The sequence below is a fragment of the Carassius gibelio genome, chromosome B11, assembly GCF_023724105.1.
Source record: "Carassius gibelio isolate Cgi1373 ecotype wild population from Czech Republic chromosome B11, carGib1.2-hapl.c, whole genome shotgun sequence".
Classification (NCBI taxonomy): domain Eukaryota; kingdom Metazoa; phylum Chordata; class Actinopteri; order Cypriniformes; family Cyprinidae; genus Carassius; species Carassius gibelio.
The window spans coordinates 18257828-18279620 of record NC_068406.1 but is presented as its reverse complement, the minus strand read 5'-3'; the positions used below and the strand labels follow the sequence as shown (position 1 = coordinate 18279620).

Here is a 21793-nt window from a genome sequence, read left to right as displayed (position 1 = left end):
AAACAAATGCATGAAATAAATAAATAATAAATTACATCAATATAAATAAATGCATGCACAAACAAACACAAACACAAACAAACATACAACCCATACATAAAAAATAGTGCACATCTTGTTTGCTGTAGCAGTTATTGTATGACAAACTATGTCCTGAGTGAACACATTTCCTTTGAATATAAAGTGAACAGCTAACACCTTTTTGCACTTGACGTTTAAAATAAGTTTTATTTGTTTGCACAAAGCATCAGCACACTATTTTATGACATATATGCCAATCCACTGTTTTCCCAGCACTGCACACCACTGTGATGGTTTGTCCTGAATATTGATTTCAATAACAATAACTGATTATGGTCTTCAGTGGATTGATCCAGAATCAATTCGGAGTCAGTTCTACCAGTGAATGGTGATAATTACCTGTTTCCGAACAGTGGAGTTCCTCCGTCCGCTGATGGACACAAGCAAGAGAGCGATGGAAAGAAAAAGAGAAAGCTCTGTCATTACGATGGATCATTTTCCCTCTAATTTCCCTCCACATTCAATTTACAAACTGCCTGTGGCCATTAGACCAGTAGAAATCACCCTCCTGAGAAGTGTCATATTTTAATACACTGGCCTTAAACACAAACACACACACACACACGCTCAGAAAGGCTTTCAGTAGTGTTAGTTGTGAAAGCGTTTGTTTGGTCTCTTCTGTGAACTCTTGTTTAAAGGTTCATTCCCATTTCCGTACTCCATTATAACTGTAGAGTAAATTACCTACTCCTTGCGTCAATAAATAAATCAGCAGATGTGAATAAAAGATGAATGTGTCTAGACAAGATATTCATCTATAAATGGCCCTGAGACATCTGCACGTGCACCAAGTTATTTCTTGAGTGTAAATGTTTGCATCTTGTTTGGTTTTGTTGGCTTTCCCACAGCGCTCACCTGGCAAGGCAGTAGTCGGTCTTCTGACCTGAATGGAGAAATAAGAGGAGAAAAAAAAGAAAAAGAGAGAGAAAAACAGTTAGACGGAGGCTGGATGTGTGAGGAAGAGGCCACAGCTGGACACAGTTTCCTTTAGGGGATAACACACTCGTCCCGTTTCTCGTCTTTCACAAGGACCTTCCTGTGGGACGTGACCTCATATCCAAACTTTACCCTCCAAATACATTCAGCGGCATCACAATGTGCTATTTTCCCCATCAAACGTGCAACAGACTTCATTGAGCTGATCATCCAAACCACTTTGTTTCCTTCAATCGGTGCTGGAACATTATGTCAGTTGTATAATTTTTACATTTAGATTACATTTACCATCATCAAATGCTCATTTAAATTTTTCACTATGAATTACTAATAACATTCTCAAAATAATTATACATCTTTCATACTTTACATTATTAAGTTGAGCACCAAATCAGCATATTAGAATGATATCTGAACGATCATGTGAGACTGAAGACGGGTGTAATGGAGGGGAAAGTTAACATCTACAAAATCACTACTTTAGATCAAAATGAACAGATCATCTCAGCTAGCATGCTTATTTTACGGTAGAGTAATTAACACCATTGCTCTCTCCATCACACCTAATTATCTCTTCATTATCCTCTGTGCCATCAGTCTGAATCTCTCAGTTTCACTTCCTGTTCACTGGCAGGCCGAACTGACTGGAGGAATGAACATGGGAGGAAACCCCCGCTGTGCCCTTCTCTTTCTTACACAGAATCATTTTCTTTTTTTTTCTTTTTTTCATCATGGCACATGACCTTTGACCTCCACCATCCAGGACTGCCTTGAGTGGATAAGATCATGCTAAGGCACAGAGGACAGCAGTACTGAGCGAAACTGTGCTGTTAAAGCTTCATGCTCTGATGAGACTGATGACATCAGTACCATCCTTAAGCTTACATTTCAAAACTTACTTCATTCAAAAATATTGATTCATTTGGAAACAAAACACATGAATGTCTTAATGAGGGAGTAATATAAATCATTCACTCAACTGATTCGTTCAAATAACGGATTCATTCCAAGATGAAACAAGTGACTGGGTATGTTTATATGCACTATTTTTCATTAATCTGAAAAGAAAATGCATTCTAATTTCAGATTTTGAAAGTTTATCTGAACCTCAAATTTCGCTATACAATTCACATATTCGTTTGCATGTGCAAATTTGATTAAATTTTTTATTAAAATTGAGAAAATAGCTAGTTAGATTTGAGCGTTACATTCATATTTTTATCAAAACTTGTTTCTGCCACTGAATAAAAAAATAAAAAAGGTAATTTCGAGTTTATCATCTCACAATTCAATTTTTTTTTATTGCAATTGCAAGTTAACAGATATTCTATAATATCTACGTAAACTATAACTATAAAACTATAAACTATAATACTCACTTTATAACTCGCAATTCCGAGTTTATATCTCACAATTCTGAGAAGAAAAGTCAGAATTGCGAGTTTGTATCATGGATAGAATTGTGAGATAAAAAGTCGTAATTACATTTTAAAAAAATATTATTCAGTAGCGGAAACGAGCTTCCATATATTTCTTGTTTCCTATTGATCAGATAATTTTCTCTACACCACCCTTTCCAAACAAATAAATTTTTATTAAGATCAGGCTCAGCTGGATTCATTTAGGTGTTGACAAATTCTTTTCAGTCTGATTGAGTCGTGAATCCAAGTACTGGATAATTTGTTTTCATGTACAGTAAACATATTGTCTTTATAAATTATTCAGCCTTGTTCTCATAAGAGAACCTGGAGATTTGGTTTAGTCCTCACACTGCATATAGCGTGACCCATTAAATGCAACTATGTAAAATGCAACTAATGTAAAATTATAATATTATTACATTTTATATATATATATATTTTTTTTAATAATAGTAAATAAACTAAATAATAGTGTGAAATATTATTAAAAATAAAAAAGCAGTCCTAGTATTAAATACAAATGCATTTATTTTATAGTATGATATAATATTTCCCACTACTTTGTTTGCCTCTTTAGGAAGAATTGCTTTATGTATTCCCCAAATTTTAAGTTGCTCTGGAAAAAAGCGCCTGAAAATCAATAAACAAAAGTGTTTTCATCATATTCAAACCTAAAATCAGCAGGCTTTTATTTTGGCATGTTGCTGGCAAGTACAGTAAGTATACGCCAGACATATTTACATTACGCATTTTTTATTTCGGTCACGCATGCGGACCTGCGGACCACTTATGTGCACCCCTGTTTATAAAAGATTCGCAATGAATCATTTTCTCAACCAATTCATTCAAAACACTGATTCAGGGCGCTGTGTGTTTCTCTGAGAAGTAGGCCTACAAAGGTGGATTCTGCTTTGACTTCATTTTGAAGTATTTTCACTTGTTAAGCACAAAATAACTGATACTATCATGTCTAAAATATAATTTACTCCAAATTAATGTGTTGCTTATTGAACAAAAGCAATATTACATCCACAGTATCATATTGATGGCATTAGCTTTCCCATTCAAAATGTGCCCAAACTACAGCTCATAAACCCACATGCATAAGTCACTCGGGAAAGATTACTCACTTTCTCCCAGAGACTTTTGGATCAGGTCATGTTTAGCCTGTAATTTGGTGATGAGGTTCCTGCCCTCCAGAAACTCCTTCAGTTTCTGAAATAGAGAATATAAAAAGTTTCAACTCCAGCACAACTGTTAGAGCATCTCAACACTTATGAACAAACGCTGCTGAGAAATTTCATTTGAATAGCTATTAAGTGAGCAGTATAATCAATCTTCCTTCCTCTTCTCGGCTTTCTGGCAAAGGATCCTTCCTCCACCCCTTTCAATTTGCTGTGTAGCATTGAGACTATACATCTTGTTGGCGTAAACATTAATTTCATATCCACTGGAGCACAGGGAGGCAATGGATCTATGTGCTCTAATAGCTTATGGCTCTTTGGGGGTGAGAACCCTGACCTGATGGAAACCTGACAGCGGAGAGACAGACAGAGGAGTCAGGAGACGGATGGAGAGAAACCTGAACTGCGGAGGGAATGAGGGAGCTGGGTAGACAGATGCTTACAATTTCATCCATCATATATCACAGCCATACCAGCATTACAGTCATGCAGACTCAGGAAGGATAGCCAACACATGGAGCCATGCACTAGTGCTTTTGGCAGAAAGAGTTACATAGGGAGTTACAGGGAAAGCGGAGAGAGGCAGATAGAGGGGAGGAATACCCCAGGATAGGATCTAATGAAGAGGATGTGATAAAACAGCCTGCACAACATCAAGTGACAAACCTCTGCTTGCTAATCTTGTGCTTCCATTGATCATATGTGTCATGTTACACCAGAGTGAATGGATTCTTACTGTTCTACCTTTTGTACACACTTTTTTTTTTTTTTTTTTTAAAGCAGGTATGTATCAGAAAACCAATTTCTGTATAGACATACAGTATACTTTAAAGTACTGCCTGCAAAAAGCTATCGGACATTTCAACCATCATTGGTCAGAAAAAAAGATAGAGTTTACTGAACACAAATTGACAACAGCTGTCACACTATATGGGGCTAAAATGGAAAGAAATGAAAAAAGAACCTGACACACACACACACACACACACACACACACACCTTTAAACTATTAAATATAAAAATATATTGTACATTTAAAAAAAATACTGAATACCTTTTCTTTAACTGCCACACATATACACATATAAATGTATGTATAAATGTATGTATATATGTATGTGTGTGTGTGTATATATATATATATATATATATATATATATATATATATATATATATATATATATATATATATATATATGCACACACACAGAGTTGATTGTATAGAAAATAATATTATTTTGGGAGGTTTTGAACTGGATGTTTGAAACCATCATACAAAAACAACTGATATAAAAAACTGTTTGCTTTTTTTCCCCCTATACTTACTGAGTTGACAACAATATCCCCATGTAACCCCAGTCTCGCTTACAAGGTTACCACAGAGTGCTATTAGTGGCTCCCTGGCCATTGCTATTCTGCTGTTGCTGTATGAGTATTTAGTAAATGTGTCTGGAGAACAAACTCCTCTGTAATTTTGTCGAATTACAATATAACACAGTTTCAGACGTCTTCAAACCAGCTCAGATCAATGAACAGCAGTTAACTGCAACAGTCTCCTCTAACTGCTGTCTTTTCAGTCAATGGCTTCTTAAAAGACTCTGACAGAGTAGAAAGGACATTAAGCTGTATCTCAAACACTCAGTCTCTTATCGCTCCCTTCATCACCCGCTTCCTTTCCCATTTCTCTTTCTGCCCTTTCATGCCCTCAGCTACAGATTTCCCACTGTCCAATCCTCCACACCCTTTCTTCAACCCTGTGACCCTGTATAAAACTGATTTCTCTCCTTCTCCATCTCATTTACCGTGAAGTAGAACTGTTCCGTCTCCTGCTGGTTGGCTCGTCTCTTGGCCAGGCTGGGTTTGCTCATGAAAGATTCAGACACAGTGGACTTGACCGACTCCATTGAGTTACTGTGGTGGAAGCAGTCAGTCACATCAAAATCCTCAATGGTCACTATGTCCTGGATGGTCTGTAGAGTGGCCTCCATCGTCTTCTTTACCTGGAGAAGGAGTATGAACATTATAGTTGCTACATTTTGGCAATATTACAACGTACAAAGAACACGAGTGAAATAGAGCAACAGAATTTTCTCCTGCTGCAATCACTTGATCAAGATATTTCATTTTACAGTCTGGTGAACTGCATTAAATCATTTTCTTGGTTGTTATTTCGGACTTGTTTTCGATTAAATGCATCCAAACATCCCTTAAAACAAGACAAGGAACAAATTTGCATATGATATTAAGATTTCTTAATGTCTTGAATTCAGTTTGTTTCTCAGACCACTGGCTTATTGATTTGTATATTATTCATGAGAATAACTTCACTGCATTTTGTTAGATTAATATTTTGAAGCAAGAAAAGAGATTAGATTATTAAATTAAAAATGTATACATTCCGGAAAAAAAAAAGAATGTTTAAATATGTTTACTGAAAAATGGGTCAATAACACTGATTAAGTAAATTTGTTTTTTCCATTGTCAAAGAAACCATCATTCTGTAAAGTTTTTGTTTTTAATATCACAATCATCTGAGTCAAACATATATTAAATAAAAAATAAACAGAACATGGAGAAAGTTTAATGCTTTATTCAAACACTAAAATAAAAAAAAAAATAGGACTGTTATATTACTTTCCAAGTCCAACCACTTCTACTAGAAAATAAAAGTAAAAAAAAAAATTCCCCCACATTTTCTGTTGATGGATTTCAACATAAATGTTGAATGGTAATGTTAAACGGAGTTACACTCTTATTCATAGCTTAACATTTGATCAAATTAGCCATAATACTTGTAATAGGTTTGATTTAGACAAAAACTGTCTGCCAAATGTACAAATGTAAATAATTCAACTGAATGGAAATCCATGTGTAAAGATGAATGCTGAATTGAAGATCATTTTACTCAATCAATGCTTTGATACAAAAAAGTGCACAAAAAAGTTTCAAGTTAAACAGATGTAATATAAACAAAGAATGAATGTGCACACATTTGTTGTGCACATTATATTTGTTGGACCATGTGTACCTCTTCATTCTCTATTTTCAGTGTGGACAGGCGGGACTGTAGCTGCTGGCATCTCTGGATCAGCTCTCCCTGCACGGGCTGCTGGGCACACAATTGACCCACCTGAGGGAGAAAGAGAGAAGAGAGTGGTTAAGAACTACAATAGAATGAATGAGAAGTAAAGCAAGTTCATCTCCAGCAGTGATAAAACTGATGTCCCCCATATGCTCTGAAGAACTGAGTAACCCGAGCAAGCCTCTATATGCCTCTCTATCACTCTCTTTCCAACTCTCTCCCTCTCTTTTTTGCCCATAACAGCTGGGGAACATCTGGCTCACTTTGGTCCACCCTCTCCCTGAGGGGTGAACACACAACAGGGCACACGTGCACTGGGGAAAACCAGCTGCTCTGTTCATCACACACATACAAACATCCGGGACCCATGATGCAAGTTGGTTAATTGCAAAAACATCAGCATAAAGTTCAGCACAGCAGAAAACATTGTTGATTGATTTCACAGAAAAAATGCAGTGCAATTAAAAATGTTAACGTTTATGTTGGGGTGTAGTGTCTAATTTTTTCCAGTGCTAAAATACTTCCTTCTATCCCAGTCTCTATAAGTCTATAAGTGTCTCTATAAGTTTGACTGACCAATGACAGTGCTTAGAAAACCTGTTTGTTAAAATCATTATTTTTGGTTTGGTGACAATAATGGCACAGGACCCAAACCGAAACAAAACAAAACAAAACAAAACAAAACAAAACAAAACAAAAACAAAAACAAATAAATAAAATTAAGAATAAACAAAATTAACTGAATTAACTGGCTGTTTGTAGGTATTAAACACTGATACAAGTGCCAAATAAAGAACACATCTCATCTTCAATAAAATAAAATAAAATAAAATAAAACCAGAACCAGCTGTGATATTTTAAGACACATAATTCTTTATCTTTCAGATAATACTGACAATTTCTGCATGATTCGATAGATATATATATATATATATATATATATATATATATATATATATATATATATATAATAGAGAATAATATAAAACATAAAAACTGGAAAGTCTAAATGACAACCTATAATAATACAGGCCTGCAGCAACTGTGGTCTCTCAGCAGGCATGTCTGTCACTGTGCAACAATCTGATTGAGCAATGCTTCATTCCTCTCGAGGTGTCTGGGTTTGTTTGGACATGCAATGAGACACAGTCTTGCCAGAGTCACACATAACAACAGGACACACAGTCTCAGAGAGACAATGCTGATCGTTGTGTAACACTACCGACTGGTATTTAGCGGAGCTGATTTCTTGATATCATCAAGATGTTTGATATTTTGGAGCAAAAGCACTTGGCATTAATAAAGCTGCACTCAGCTGCCTAAGAATGTCTGTGTGTCATTGTTTACCCACATTGTGAGTCTGTTGTTGGTATATTGCTTGGGGCATGAAAATAATTACCATCACTGCATATTCCAATACTTCATTTCACCACTGTCATGTCATAAGCAATAATAATCACACCAACTGACCATATCACCCATGTGAGACTGGAAGTCGAAGCGCATTGGAGGGCAGAAGACGTTGTTGTAGGTCTCCATGAGCCTCTGCTTGTCTGCGTTGGCCTCCAGGTTCTCCGCAGCGTTCTCAATGGTCTCTAAACCACCGTGCTTGGAAGTCTCCACATTAAACTCGGCCGAGAGGTAGGTACGCAGTGCACGGTTCAGGCTGGCATGGTAGCCCAGGTCACAGCACTGAAAGAGGAAAAAAAGGGGTGCATTCTGTTGGTATTTTGAGCTGAGAATGTAATAGTTATGAATTGAGGAAGGAATTAAAATCCAGAAAAAAAGTGAAATTGTAAGTGACTTTCATTCAAAATGAACTTAAAGTACTTTTTATTAGAACAAAAAAAATTAATAATTAGTGATAAAATAATAATAAAAACCATTACTCTGTTTATCCATGCATGGTTAAAACTTCACTTCTGTTTAATAAATTCTCAATGGTGGAATTTAATTACTTGATGATTATATTTTTATGCAAAAATGAATGAAATGACCATCATACGACAAATTTTTAATTATTGAATTATAGAAAAGTTTTGTGAGAACTGTTAAAAAGGACTTCATCAAAATTTAAATGTTGAGATGAATCACAAGCTATTTAAACTAGTTAAAGAAAAGTAATAATAAAAGCACTAACAGAGCTAATTTAAAATATGAATAAAAATATAAATCCATAAATAATACTAAAGTAACATTGGTTCAAACAAGTTAAGCTTGACTGCATTGTAACATCAAATTTGACCCTGGACCACAAAACGTCATAAGTCGCACGAGTATATTTGTAGCATTAGCCAACAATACATCGCATTGGGTCAAATTATAGAAATTTCTGATTGAAAATGAAAATTTTTTGATGAAAAATATTGATCAGTAATATGCATTGCTAAGAACTTCATTTGGGCAACTTTAAAGGACTATTTTCTCAATATTTTTATTTTTTTTGCATCCTCAGATTCTAGATTTTCAATTTGTTGCATCTCAGCCAAATATTGTCCGATCCTAACAAACCGTGCATCAATGGAAAGCTTATTTGTTCAGGTCCACGGTTCCAAAGTCCACAAAATGTTTTTTGGTCCAGGGTCACAAATATCAAAAGCTTTAAGAAGGAATGTTTGTGATTTAGTAAACATTACTTCATAACAATAGACTAGAAACACATGAAGATTCCTGAACTGGCTCTTTGGAGTGATGAGATAAAGGAGGACTTACATCTATGAGGTCAGACAGATCATGGATGTAGTATTTGAAGACGCAGCTGTTGGTGGCCTCCAGAGCCAGAAGGTACTCATTCCTGGCCTTGCTGGCTTTCAGCTTGTTTTCAGTGTATTTTGTTTGCCGCTAAAAAAAAAAAAAAACAGGAGGATGAGACGATGGTTGAGAAAAGGACAGATATTTTTTTCACAGTTCATAACGAACACAGGCTTTCAATGTCAGTGTTTACTACTGTCACGCAACAAAACATCTTAAACTCAAGCATAAAGTCATAGAAGTATGGGGAAAAACATTGGTTTTAAATCTTTTGTGTAAAAATAATAATAAAAAAAATAATAATAATAAAAAATGAGTTTATTTTAACCTTTAAAGCCTTTAAAACGCTTTAAAACTTGCATTAAACATAAGCTCATGATGGATGGCATGTTGTTTAACTTCTTCTAGCCCTCCCTGAATAGGCTCATGTTAGAGCTGCCACCACAAACTGTACTATATTTCCATCTGTAAATGCTGCTGGGGTGACCACAGGCACTCTCTAGTGGGAAACACATAGAGGAGCTGCTGTTGGTCTTGTGGAAACAGAGGTGGCCCTGGAACAACCCAGCTATGATCCCATCAATCATTTGGTAAGCTGATGGTACTGGACAGAGATGGTAACCAGAGGACTCCAGAAGAACAAAGACATGGATTGACAGCAATATCTGGCCCAGACATGCTAATTCCTGCCCCCTGCCCCCATGTCATCTCATTACATCATCAAATGACCTTCTACAACACAGTATATACACTCATAGAGGAGCCATTCACTTGATGGATTAAGCTGCCGTATAGGGCGTAGTATTATTACCCTATCCAATTGGAAATTTCAGGAATTTTGCAGAGTGTATAATCAAACCTTGTTTCACCCAAAGAGTTTATTTTGTGATAATGACCAGCTGATTGTGTTTTATGCTGTTACATTGCTACTTACAAATTAAATATGTAAAATGACAAGAAAAGACTATTGTTAGTCACCAGTAGTGATTTCTTCAACTCTCTTTACATTAATTTTCCATGTAAATGTATATAAAATATAGTTTATAACATATTTAACTTACAATATTTTTTTAAATTAAATTAAATTAAATTCACATGTAAATTAAATTAAATTCACATGTAAATTAAATTAAATTAAATTAAATTAAATTAAATTAAAATGAAAAGCCCACTGTTGGTTATCTAGAGTATTTTATTTTTAATTGTAATGAATATGGAAACACCATTGCTGTACACCTATTTTATTATATTTTGTCACCTCTTTTAATTTCTTTCTTTTTTTTATGAATACAGAATGGCGTGCCCAGTCAGAATCAATTATTTCAGAGCGTTGTGTGATAAGCATAGTGTTATTTAGGCATGATAAGCCTGGATTTCGTATCTGACGCATGTTATAAATTAAACCACTGTCAACAGGTCATTAAAGCGGTCGAGGATCAGGTTTAGGACCATCAACACCATCTGGCAGTGACGGCATCCTCTGTATCTCCCTGTGCTCTGCATCTTTCAACCTCTCTCTCTCTCAACTCCCACTCTATCACCTTTCCCATTTCTGTGAAATCTCCTTCCATCTGTTCATTCTTTTCCTGCCCACGTTCACCTTCCCTCCACATTCTCTGTGTAAACTGTCCAAGAAACTCTGATTTCTCCTTTTTCCTCACCCCGTCCCTTCTCATTTGAACCCTCTGATCTCTCAGCTCACCTTCTCCTTCATCTTCTCGATCTTCTTGACGGAACTGCGGCGCACATGTTTCTCCTCGTTCTTGATGTTTGCGAGAGAGTCGGGCGAGCGCTGGGTCTGCCTGTCCTCGTGTCGGACGCTGCGGCTCATCTGTTTTTCCTCCTGCTTCTCTGCCTCCTTCAGCTTGCTTTCAGCATTGATGCTGTCCATGTTGTACATGTGATAGGTCTTCATCACCTGTGCAGTACAGAAAAGGAGGTTAAATGTGCATGAAATCGGTGATTAGACAGAGCAAATGCATCCCGCCCAGTGACTATTGGTGAAAGATCTGTAACTGTCATCTGTGACTGTTGCCAATGAATGGAAGACACCACCAAGCTGGATAGTTAGTATTCAGCAGATGCTAAATTTGGGAATGGGATTGAAGGGAGGATCTCATTCCAAACTTCTGCTCCTTTGAGAAGAATGTCACAGAGTGACGCCATTCTTGTGCTTGCAATCAAACACACTGCCAAGACCGGAGAAATGATACCAAGCCATCGCTCGCTGTCTGCGAGAGAGAGAAAGTTAATGGACTCTATTTCCCTCCACTGGCTTTCATGAGGGTGTCAGCCTCTTTGATGGGCATAATAAATGTAATAAGCTCTTTGCAATGTCATCATTAATAGGAAACACTTACAGGAGGAATTTGGCAAACATAAATGAAGGCGGCTCTCTTTGGCCTTTTCTTGCTCTTGTAAAGTGCAAAGAAGCGTCAGGCTCTTTTCCAGTTTTAAAGGAAAAGTTCACCAAACTAAAGTGTTGGATCGACACAAGGGTGAGTAAACGAGGACAGGATATTTATTTTGGGATGTACTACTGAACAAGCCACTGTTGAGTTCATAATAAAAGAATGCTAAAGACTGTGAAGAGGAAACTCAGTTCATCACGTTTTCAGCCCTATGGGGTTCCTCTCTGATCCAAAAGGCTGAGATAATCATCATCAGCTTTTCCATTCATTCTTTCCTTTCTTCATATAAAGCACAGATGTCACTAAAAACGGTGCCAGGTTTATTCTCATCATCCTTAACTCTTTAATTAAAGGATTTGCTTGCTTTTTATGGGGTATTGAAACGGGTTACAGTCATTTCCCAGGAGAACACGTGTGGATGTGTAAGGGGGAAATCTAGTCGCCATTCATAGAAAGCAAATATCACGGGTCCTCCCTCCTACCACATTTGAGCCCAGAACACCCCACCCTGAAACCCCAAACTATTCCTTCCTCCCCCACAAAAATGAGTAATACAAAAATATATGGCCAAACACAAAGGGCATTTCTAATAGAATTTCTTCTCCCAGTAAAATTAAAAGCTTGAAATTATTAGGATTATTTCGCTGCGATACTAGCCATGTATGCATGGAAGCCTTATGCAATGCTGTGTATCAGAAAGCAGAACTCCCTAAACACAGCTGGACAATAACATGGCTTACAATCCACTGAATCATCCCTGAATTTTCAGTGTACCACTGCTAATTTCTGCACTGCCGGGGAACATGGGGCTCTGTGGTGGTACGGATACTGTCAATAAAACAGTAATCATAATGCCACCGAGGGTTAAAACTGAAGGAGTTCCCGATAAGCCACTTTTCAAAAAGAGGGTACATGTTGGTATCCCACTTCTCCACTATTTTTTATAAAGTATCAAAGGCACAAGTCTCATATTGTTATAGTGACATAATTATATGTTACATAAATCATCACTTAAAATTAACACAGTATCAAAATAGCATTAAAGACTCTTTTAGGTCTAGGTTTGTATTCATCTAGCTCAAGCAATCAACCCTCTTACCAATCTTATCATAAAGTGAAAAAATTATCAAGCAAATTTATGGATCTATCTGATCTATCTAAACAATATAATTTAACGGTAATGTAATATAATATTTTAATTAGCTTGTCTTCAAGAGGGTAGCAATCAACATTCATCTCCATTTATTGTTGACTATAAATGAACAGTTAACAAATGAAGTAAAATAAAGTAAATATTACATGAAAAAAAAAAACTACCCTATTTTTCGGACTATAAGTCACACCTGAGTATAAGTCGCAAAAATACGTCATGCTGAGGAAAAAAACATATATAAGTCACACTGGACTATAAGACGCACTTATTTAGAACCAATAGAAAACATTACCGTCTACAGCCACGAGAGGGCGCTCTGTTTTCAGTGTAGACTACGGGAGCACTGAGCAGCATAGAGCGCCCTCTCGTGACTGTAGACAGTAATGTTTTCTATTGGTTCATTTCTCTTGGTTCATGTCAAATTAATTTTGATAAATAAGTCACACCTGACTATAAGTCGCAGGACCAGCCAAACTATGAAAAAAAGTGTGACTTATAGTCCGGAAAATACGGTACTAAAATTACTGAAACTACACCTGAAATAAAATTGTCATTGAACACCTGAAACACTTTACAATAAACTGTCATTTGTTAACATTATAGAAATTAACAATACACTTATTACACTTTAATTACAAATTTGATAATCTTTGTTTATTATTTTAGTTAATTAAAATACATTCGTTCAATTGTGATTTTAATAATGCATTTGTAAATGCTGAAATTAACAAAACAAAAATAATAAAAAAGACAAAAGAAGTTTTCGGTAACACTTTATAATAATAATAAGGTTCTTTATTTAACATTAGTTAACTACATTAGTCAACATGAACTCAGAATGAACAACACTTTTACAGCATTTGTCAATCTTAAAAGCTTATTCAAAATAATAAATACTATAGCAGTATATAATTTATACTAAAGTAGCACAGCATTTAGTGATAATTTATTATCAAAGGAGAAAGTCTTTGTTTTCATAAAGAGTTTCATGTCTTAATTCATACCCTGTTCATGAAAAGTGTCCTGACCTCATGTGTGGAAACGTAGCTTGTTCATATTGTCCATTTCAAAAATAGCATATTATGTGGCAAATAATTAGAACCATTTGGAAACTACATTTCGCACACACCCTGTAACACAACCACACATGGGGGAATAGTGACAAAAAGCTCTCAAAATATTTTCAACAAAAAAGAAAAGGTAACTATAGCCAACCCCACGCCTCAAAAATACTGATTGGACTATAACCACGAGAGACCAGAATAACCACTCGACTGAAGCAGAGACTCAAAGCCTCATCGGTGCAGAAGGCTGACGCAGAGGAACCAAAGATATAAAAAGAAAGAAACCGAGGATTCACGCATTCTGTTTGAAAAACTGAAAGTGACAAACAGATAATGAAACATGGAAAAACTGAATAAAGACAACAGCCTCAGATTTAGTGCTGAAAATAAAGTTATCTTGACTATGCTGTGCATCTTACCGTGTACAACTCATTGAGGACCTTCATCAGATCCTCCTGCAGCTGGAGGCCCACTTCTTTACTCTGTAAGAAAGAAGAAAACAAAAACATTAGTCTAAAATAATAGTGGTGTAGATCATGATTAACAGTAGTTTCCTGTTCTCTATAACAACTGATAATCTGTTTTGGGCTGTGAGCCCTGAAGCTGTCACTGCTCAACTGATGAGATGTTTTCTGCTTTTTCAGTAATGGATGTCATCACCAGCTTACTCTAACACATTTAGCTCAATACAATCTCACCCAAATGGTCACATTATACTGGAACACTGCACACTGGGCTGGATTAACCATTCAGACATTTGGGCACATCAAAAACAGGGATGTTCAAAGAGTTTTCAAATGTCGCACAAGTTGTAAATATGTCATATTATGGAAATAAAATCGGCTTAAATATCAATTTATTTTTTACTTTAAAGCTGCAGTCGGTAACTTTTGACGCTCTAGCGGTTAATAAACAGAACTGCTTGCGTCTTGCGGAAGAACATCGTAGCCGGAACTACTTCTCTCTGTTTATGTCAATGAAGAATCACAACGGTACTGGGTTACTCCGCTGCGGTACCCACGAAGCAATCTAAAATAGTCCGAATATAAACACTTATTATAGATGTACCCTAATGATTCAGGACAGGCTAAAAACACGGTTTGGAAAATGGATTCATGGTGTACTCGCTTATATACATTTTGTAGATCTTGAACACAAAAAAAAGTTATGGACCGCAGCTCTGATTGGTTGTTTCTTACCGGGAGCGGATGAATTTCTGCAAATGGCAATAGGACCACTGGGAGGAGCCAGAGGAGCTTGATTTTTTCACGGATTATCTATCTCATATTCTACTGTCAGGACATAATGACAGGTTTCACAAATACATTTTTACAAAAGTTACCTACTTCAGCTTTAAAGGGAAATTCTACCCCAAAAATCATGTGAGAACTATCCCTTTAAGTCACTAGTGTTGCTTCGTTCAGTTACAAAAGTAACTTACGCAATTGTCTAAAGGTTATACTTCTGTTTGAGCCGTTCAACAAAACTGAAGTGTACAGACAATGCAAAAGTATTGAATTTCAGTTCAGTGTTAATCACAATGAATGTCAAAAACGTATCCAGCTGAACTTAAACTGGAAAACCTTACTTATGATCTTGATAAGACTTCTTCTTAAAGACTGTGGAATAAAGTGGTCTGGTAAACTCTGTGTAAAATAGAAATGGTGGTTTGCTGTTCTGGTGGATGCTGGATCTTGTAAGAGGAAATTCGGAAATGAAGGCACAGCGTGACATGAAAATGAAGTGCTTGCGAATTCAAGTCCAAACTTCAATCGCTGTGGGCTGATAACTTGGGAGCCGGCCAAGAAAATGTCTAGCATTCACCGAGGGCTTTGACTCAGTCACTGCTTCCCTGTTCCCCACATTGACATTTTAGTGAGTGTTCCTGTTTCTGAAGGTTCTTTTTAGGGCTGTTTTTGGTCAGATGTCAATTAGCCCTTGAGTTATTGAGGATGAGCAGTGATGGAAATGATGGAAGAGAAAAGAAATACGAGGCTGAAAGGAGATGAAGTTTGAGCATGGGTGTAAAAGGCAGGAGGGAAGTTAAGGGTGAAAGAGGGAAATATAGTGTGTTCACAAACAGTCAATCTGTCAATCTTCACAGACAGTGATCATCAAGTCACACTGAGAGTTCATTTTAACCCTTTAAAAGCTGAGATGGATGAGTAGGCTGTGGAGAGGTGACCCATAGGAGATCCCCTTTTAGGAAGTCATTCATAATGGAGCTCTGATGGGTTTTATTTGGAGGCAGTGGACTGAGTAATATGTGAGAATGCACAAGAACACCCAGATTTAGAGCCGAGAATAAACTGCCTGTCTAAAGATGTTCACTTCACCTCTCTAAACATGTCTGAGGAATTTTGTCAAGCTGATTGAGCTCATAACTTGGCATTAAAACACAGCAAAAAAACTAACAAAAAAACCCCCCACTATATTAACAAATAAAGATTCTTAGAATCTATAGATTTAAATATATTTCAAACAAATAAATAATCTAATTAGGTACATTTTTCAAATTATTTTCATTTTTATTTGCAATGATGTAAAACATGTCATTTATGCATGTAATTTTTTTTTATATTAAAATGTATTTTAAATATACATATAAATAATAATGCTGTACAATGTTGAACTTCCATCCACAAACTACTATAATGAGCTTTTATTGTATTAAAGTGTAAAAGATGCCATCAAAAACACGTTTTATTGAATTAAGGCATAAAATGAAAGAAAATTATACATCTGGTTTATTTTTGTCAAGTGTGTGATGGCCATGAAGTAGGGCACATTTTGTGTACATATATTCAAAAGATAATTTTCAAAAATTGAAGTGCATTAGTACTAGAAAGTGAATCTATTTTTTCAGACTGGAGACTGAAGAAAAACTTTTGATAATATTTTCTTAATTTAATCACAAACGCACATAATTAGCAAGACACACATAGACATATTAGCTCTTGTTCCCGGGATTCATAAACCCCAAAACAACCTCTCAAGCTATAAAGCGCTGGAGGAATAACATCACTGGAAGCAACCTCAGACCAGTAGATTTCTCCAGTGGAAATGCCTAAAAATACCTCCAAACAAACATCCAAAGACTTTTATGAGAATGTTGTCCTATTACATTTTCGTGTCATGTGTTGGAGATAGTTCAGAAGCATATGGTCTCCCCAGCTGAAATCTGTAAGTTCATTTGTGCTGCCTCCAGTCTGCCCTGCTGGTTTGCCTAATTCAGACCAGTTCAATAAGGAGCATTTGATGGATTTATTCAGCCTGTTCTTTATATTAGGAGTGTTAGGTCTAAGCTACTTCTTTCCACTTTTCCTTCCTCTCTCTTGCTCCGCCTCTCACAGAGACACTTAACACTTCCCCTCCAAGCAGCATTACATTCCCGCAGTGCAATGGATCTTCAGGAGTGCGGTCGGAGCAGGCAGAGCTGCCTTCCTCCATCTGCTCGGAGACACACTCCAAAGACAACACAAAAGAGCCCCCAAAAATGGGAGTAAATTATTGATTTTCCATGAAGGACCTATAAATCTATTGGAGAACAGGGGTGAGGCACTGGGATGGGAGGACATGGATTTATGAGCCGTAATGGTGAGATGCACTTGTTAAATGAAAAAGATCACACGTTTGTCTGTGAGCTTGGCAGGAGATAGATTTTGGTGCTGAACAAATCTGTCAAAGAAGCATCACTTTGGGTTGTGTGTGAAGGGATTGGTTTACTGGCACTCAACATCAGTCACATGTCAAAGGATTGTTGATATCAGCAATGATTGTTTTTGTGCCTCCGAAACTAATTCCCCCAATAAACAAGAGCATGCAGTTGAATTGATGAAAATCATTTGCCTTAATGTAAAAAACAAAAACAAAAAAACAATAAAACATGCTTGCAAAATCATGCATTGCGGAGACATGCTTGAAAAATCATCAGTTCATAACATGAATAATGTTTGTTAGTTGGCGTCCAAAGCACAGCCAATATTTCACAGTCTACTGTTTTCCTGGTAAAGAGAAATCTTTTCAATTTATTTTGATCAAAGCTGGTGTTAGTGGCACTGAGTCTCCAAAGAGGTTTTCCAAACACGTCTATGCACCAATTTTAAATTCTGGCCTACAAATATATTCCAATAATTATTTTCAGTAATAAATGACAGATATTCCACAAGTTATGAGCAAATATATAAAAAAATCAAACACTAATATCAATCGTTTTAATCTGTACAGCTAAATTTATACATCATAATATTAAAGTATGAAAAACTGATCTCCATTTGCTGAAGATTAGTGTTAGTAAATACTATCTTTAAGTGAGCATTAGATGGCATCTAAAATATATTCAAATAGAAAACAGTAATTTGTCATTGTAATAATAATATTCCTGTATTTTTTTATCAAGATACTTTGTTCCATAAACATTGTGTCTCTCTACTATTTGCTGCCACATTTGATAAGGTAGAAAACTGCTTTACAATCTTTTTATTCTTGCTCATGAAAATATGTTTAAATGAAAAAATTAAATTAATTACATATCACATTATATTATAATTATATTGCATCTAGAGTGCAGAATTTTCTACAGCATGTCGTAGCACTTTTAAGACAGGTGGGAGGTGTGTGGCACTGGGAAGTGGGGTAAGACCATAGACTGTATAAAAACATGGACGTAGTGTCCGTGACGTCACCCGTAGACTCCTGAAGTGTGTTTTTGAATCCTAAAGTGTGCAGAGCGGGCCGTCGCCATCTTGGCAGTGCATCACCGTGAGACTCTCCCAGACAATCAAAAATGGGCAAAAAGGCGGGAGCTACTTGGTGAATCCACGGTCACCTAGTGCGACGGCAGTGTCAGCAGCGAAAATCCACCTGTCACTCAAGTGGCCACGCCCTTAATTATGCAGAACTTTAAGTCTTAATATAATTTAAACGGATGAGTTATATAAAAAATTCACCCTCCTCACAGTTGTCATGAAGGGCAAAATTAGCTATGTAGACCAAAATAATTTTTTAACCAGGCTGTAAACATGTTTTTTTCTACTGTAAAGCATTTTAACATGGGGAGTCAATGGGATTGACTCCCTTTTGCAGCCAGCCTCAAGCGGCCAGTCGATTGCAGTTTTAGTCACTTCCTTATTGGCTTCACGAGAGAGATCGGGAGGTTGACGCTCGGGTAAGACCAATTGCACAGACTTCAGCGAATCCTAGGAAGCCTCTAGAGAGAGGCCGGCCGGGAGCACTCAATTAAACGACCGATATTCCAGCAGAATGAAGGGCCGGGTGAGCTAAACTAGAAAAAAGAGAGACAGAAAGAGTTGTGGAGAATGTTGATAGGAAGGCTCATCTCTTCCTCTCTCACAGGAACCGAACAGACAGAGAGACAGCGGGAGAGAAAGAAGTGCTGATTGGGGTCTGAGAGTCTCTTGCCGCTAGATATGCTCAGGAAAAAAAATAGCCCTTTCTTGATTTGGAATTTTTAGAAAAGTTTAGAAGACAAAATTGCAGCACACCTTAAATTATGCATAGCTGAGGCCCATATCACAAGAGGTTTTATCAAAAAAAAAAAAACATCAGAAATTATCAAAACACCCTGCTCAACTGATGCATTGATGGGAGACTTTTAAATTGTAGTTCACCTCTCGAGTTCAATTCTCTCAACCGAACGGTTTCTGATCCCCACTTACCTCCATACTAATTCTTCCATACTACGGAAATCTGCTTGGGCAACCACATTCTTCAAAATACCTTCTTTTATGTTTCAATGGAAGACAGACATTTATACAGGTTTAAGACAAGAAGAAGGTGAGTAAATGATTACAGAATGTTTCATTTTTGGAGGTTCCTTCATCCTCTGACCTTAAACAGACCAGATTGAACAGGATTCACCTGGATAACCAATGTACTCTGCAAATGTGTTGATAAGAAAGCATCTCTGGGTCTAGATAGTGAGCGACCTGAATTCCTGCCTGTCTAACCAGTCTAGACAAGCCAAGAGGAATGAGACCCCAAAGGCTGGCTGCTTTATTGCATCTATCGGCTCTTTGATCAAGCTGTTTGCTTGAGATTTAAGATTCTAATAATCTCACTATCAACTTTAATGAGCATAAACATGCATAAGAACCCACAGAAGATATGTTATGAACCAAACTGTTAACACATTAATTTTACTATCCCCAATTAAGATAAATATAGACAAATTTGATCATATATTAGACATAAAATGAAATAATTATTACAATAATAAATCAAAGCAAAAAAAGTCAAATTAATTAAAAACTGGCACGTCAGTGAGTAGAGAGAGATGATCAATTGAACTGAGAAGCAAATAAAAAACTAGGTCTTAAACCCAATGAGCACTACAGAGTCTTTAACAGAGAAATCGACTGGTATGCAAAGACGAATGTCACCTTTTTGAAGAGGCGTCCTGAGTCCTCGCTGACCTGGACGAAGCGTGGGATGATGTTGTTGAGGTAGAGATCGCTAAGAGTGGCGTGGTCTCGACTCTCTCGCTTCACCTGAGCCAAGAGAAGGTTCCAGCAGTTGACTGGAGACAGGACATTTTGCTCTTTCCTGCAGAGAAGAGTAAAGAAAAAACACATTTATTTTTTGCAGTAGTTGCAAAATAGCTGCAAAACAACTGACAAACAATTCAATCACAATACATAATCAGAAATATTCAGAGGAATCATTTGAACATAACTAAATGATCCGGGCAAATAATTTCAAGCCAAATAGATTTAAAACATTTAATATAAGGAGTAAATTCTAAATTAATTGTTAAATAATAATGGTGTTGTGTTTCCCCACACAATTTTTATACAGAAAACCAGGGCATAAACATTCATAAACATTTTTGATAATGCAAATGAATCATTATATCACATTATTATAGACATACAAGCACACAGTTTTCAGTAATATATCAATAATCCATCAGAAATGATCTTGTTGGTTATTAAATGTACACTATTATGAGATTTATATTGCAGTTTTGGGCCATTAAGTTTCCTGAAGATGACTATAAATTAATATGCAGAAAGTCTCATCACCATCAGTCATCAGTCATTTAAACAACTAATGACTTCGGATTGCTTTGTCGCTACAAATCACTGTGAACAGCCTTTGAGACACAGACATCATCATTACAAATAAATCAGCTCAAAAAAGCCCTCTGGACTCCTGCTCTGATAGGGAATGAGCTTAGGATGTTAAATGTTACTCCAAACTCCTACAGTCCTGGTATAGTTTAGAAGGGTACGCATGGATATAGACCCGTCCTGACAAACCTGTTGCCCTATATGTAAAGTTCACTCAAGAATTACAGAACAATGGATGTCACGCCAAAGAGGAATTCTGTTAAGCCCTGCATTACTCTGATCATATGCTGGAAGTATGGACTCAGCGGCCTGTACATGCCAGAGGAGACAGCTGATGCTGAGGGTCCCGTAGAAGCACATGAGATGGGACCCGTTCCCTGCTGCTTAAATGCCTCTGAACGGGTGGGGCAGAACCTGATGTTTCTTCTGACCAGACGGTCTGAAATGTCCACAGAGAGGGTAGAATCAGGAAGGACTGGATCTAAAGAACCCACAGAAAGCATCCGGCTGTCTGTTAATGTTTTACAGACCGTCTGTTTACAGAGGAACCGCTAACACATGACCTTGGTCCTGCTGTTAACTGTAGTGCAAAGCATCTGTGAGAACTAAAACGTTCATC

At 36.7% G+C, this 21793-nt stretch overlaps 1 protein-coding gene across 7 annotated transcripts in view; it reads right to left on the bottom strand.

Annotated features, from left to right (window-relative positions):
• LOC127967832 (SLIT-ROBO Rho GTPase-activating protein 2) overlaps positions 1-21793 on the bottom strand; it is a 101382-nt gene that overhangs the window by 15033 nt on the left and 64556 nt on the right. For all 7 annotated transcript variants that reach the window (XM_052568556.1, XM_052568560.1, XM_052568555.1 and 4 more), the window contains 10 exons: positions 20485-20647; positions 14503-14565; positions 11158-11373; positions 9417-9545; positions 8175-8396; positions 6651-6752; positions 5425-5622; positions 3569-3653; positions 937-964; positions 421-451 (listed from right to left, as the gene is read on the bottom strand). In XM_052568556.1, coding sequence (XP_052424516.1) covers positions 421-451; positions 937-964; positions 3569-3653; positions 5425-5622; positions 6651-6752; positions 8175-8396; positions 9417-9545; positions 11158-11373; positions 14503-14565; positions 20485-20647 — 1237 coding nt within the window. The remainder of the gene's footprint in view (positions 1-420; positions 452-936; positions 965-3568; positions 3654-5424; positions 5623-6650; positions 6753-8174; positions 8397-9416; positions 9546-11157; positions 11374-14502; positions 14566-20484; positions 20648-21793) is intronic.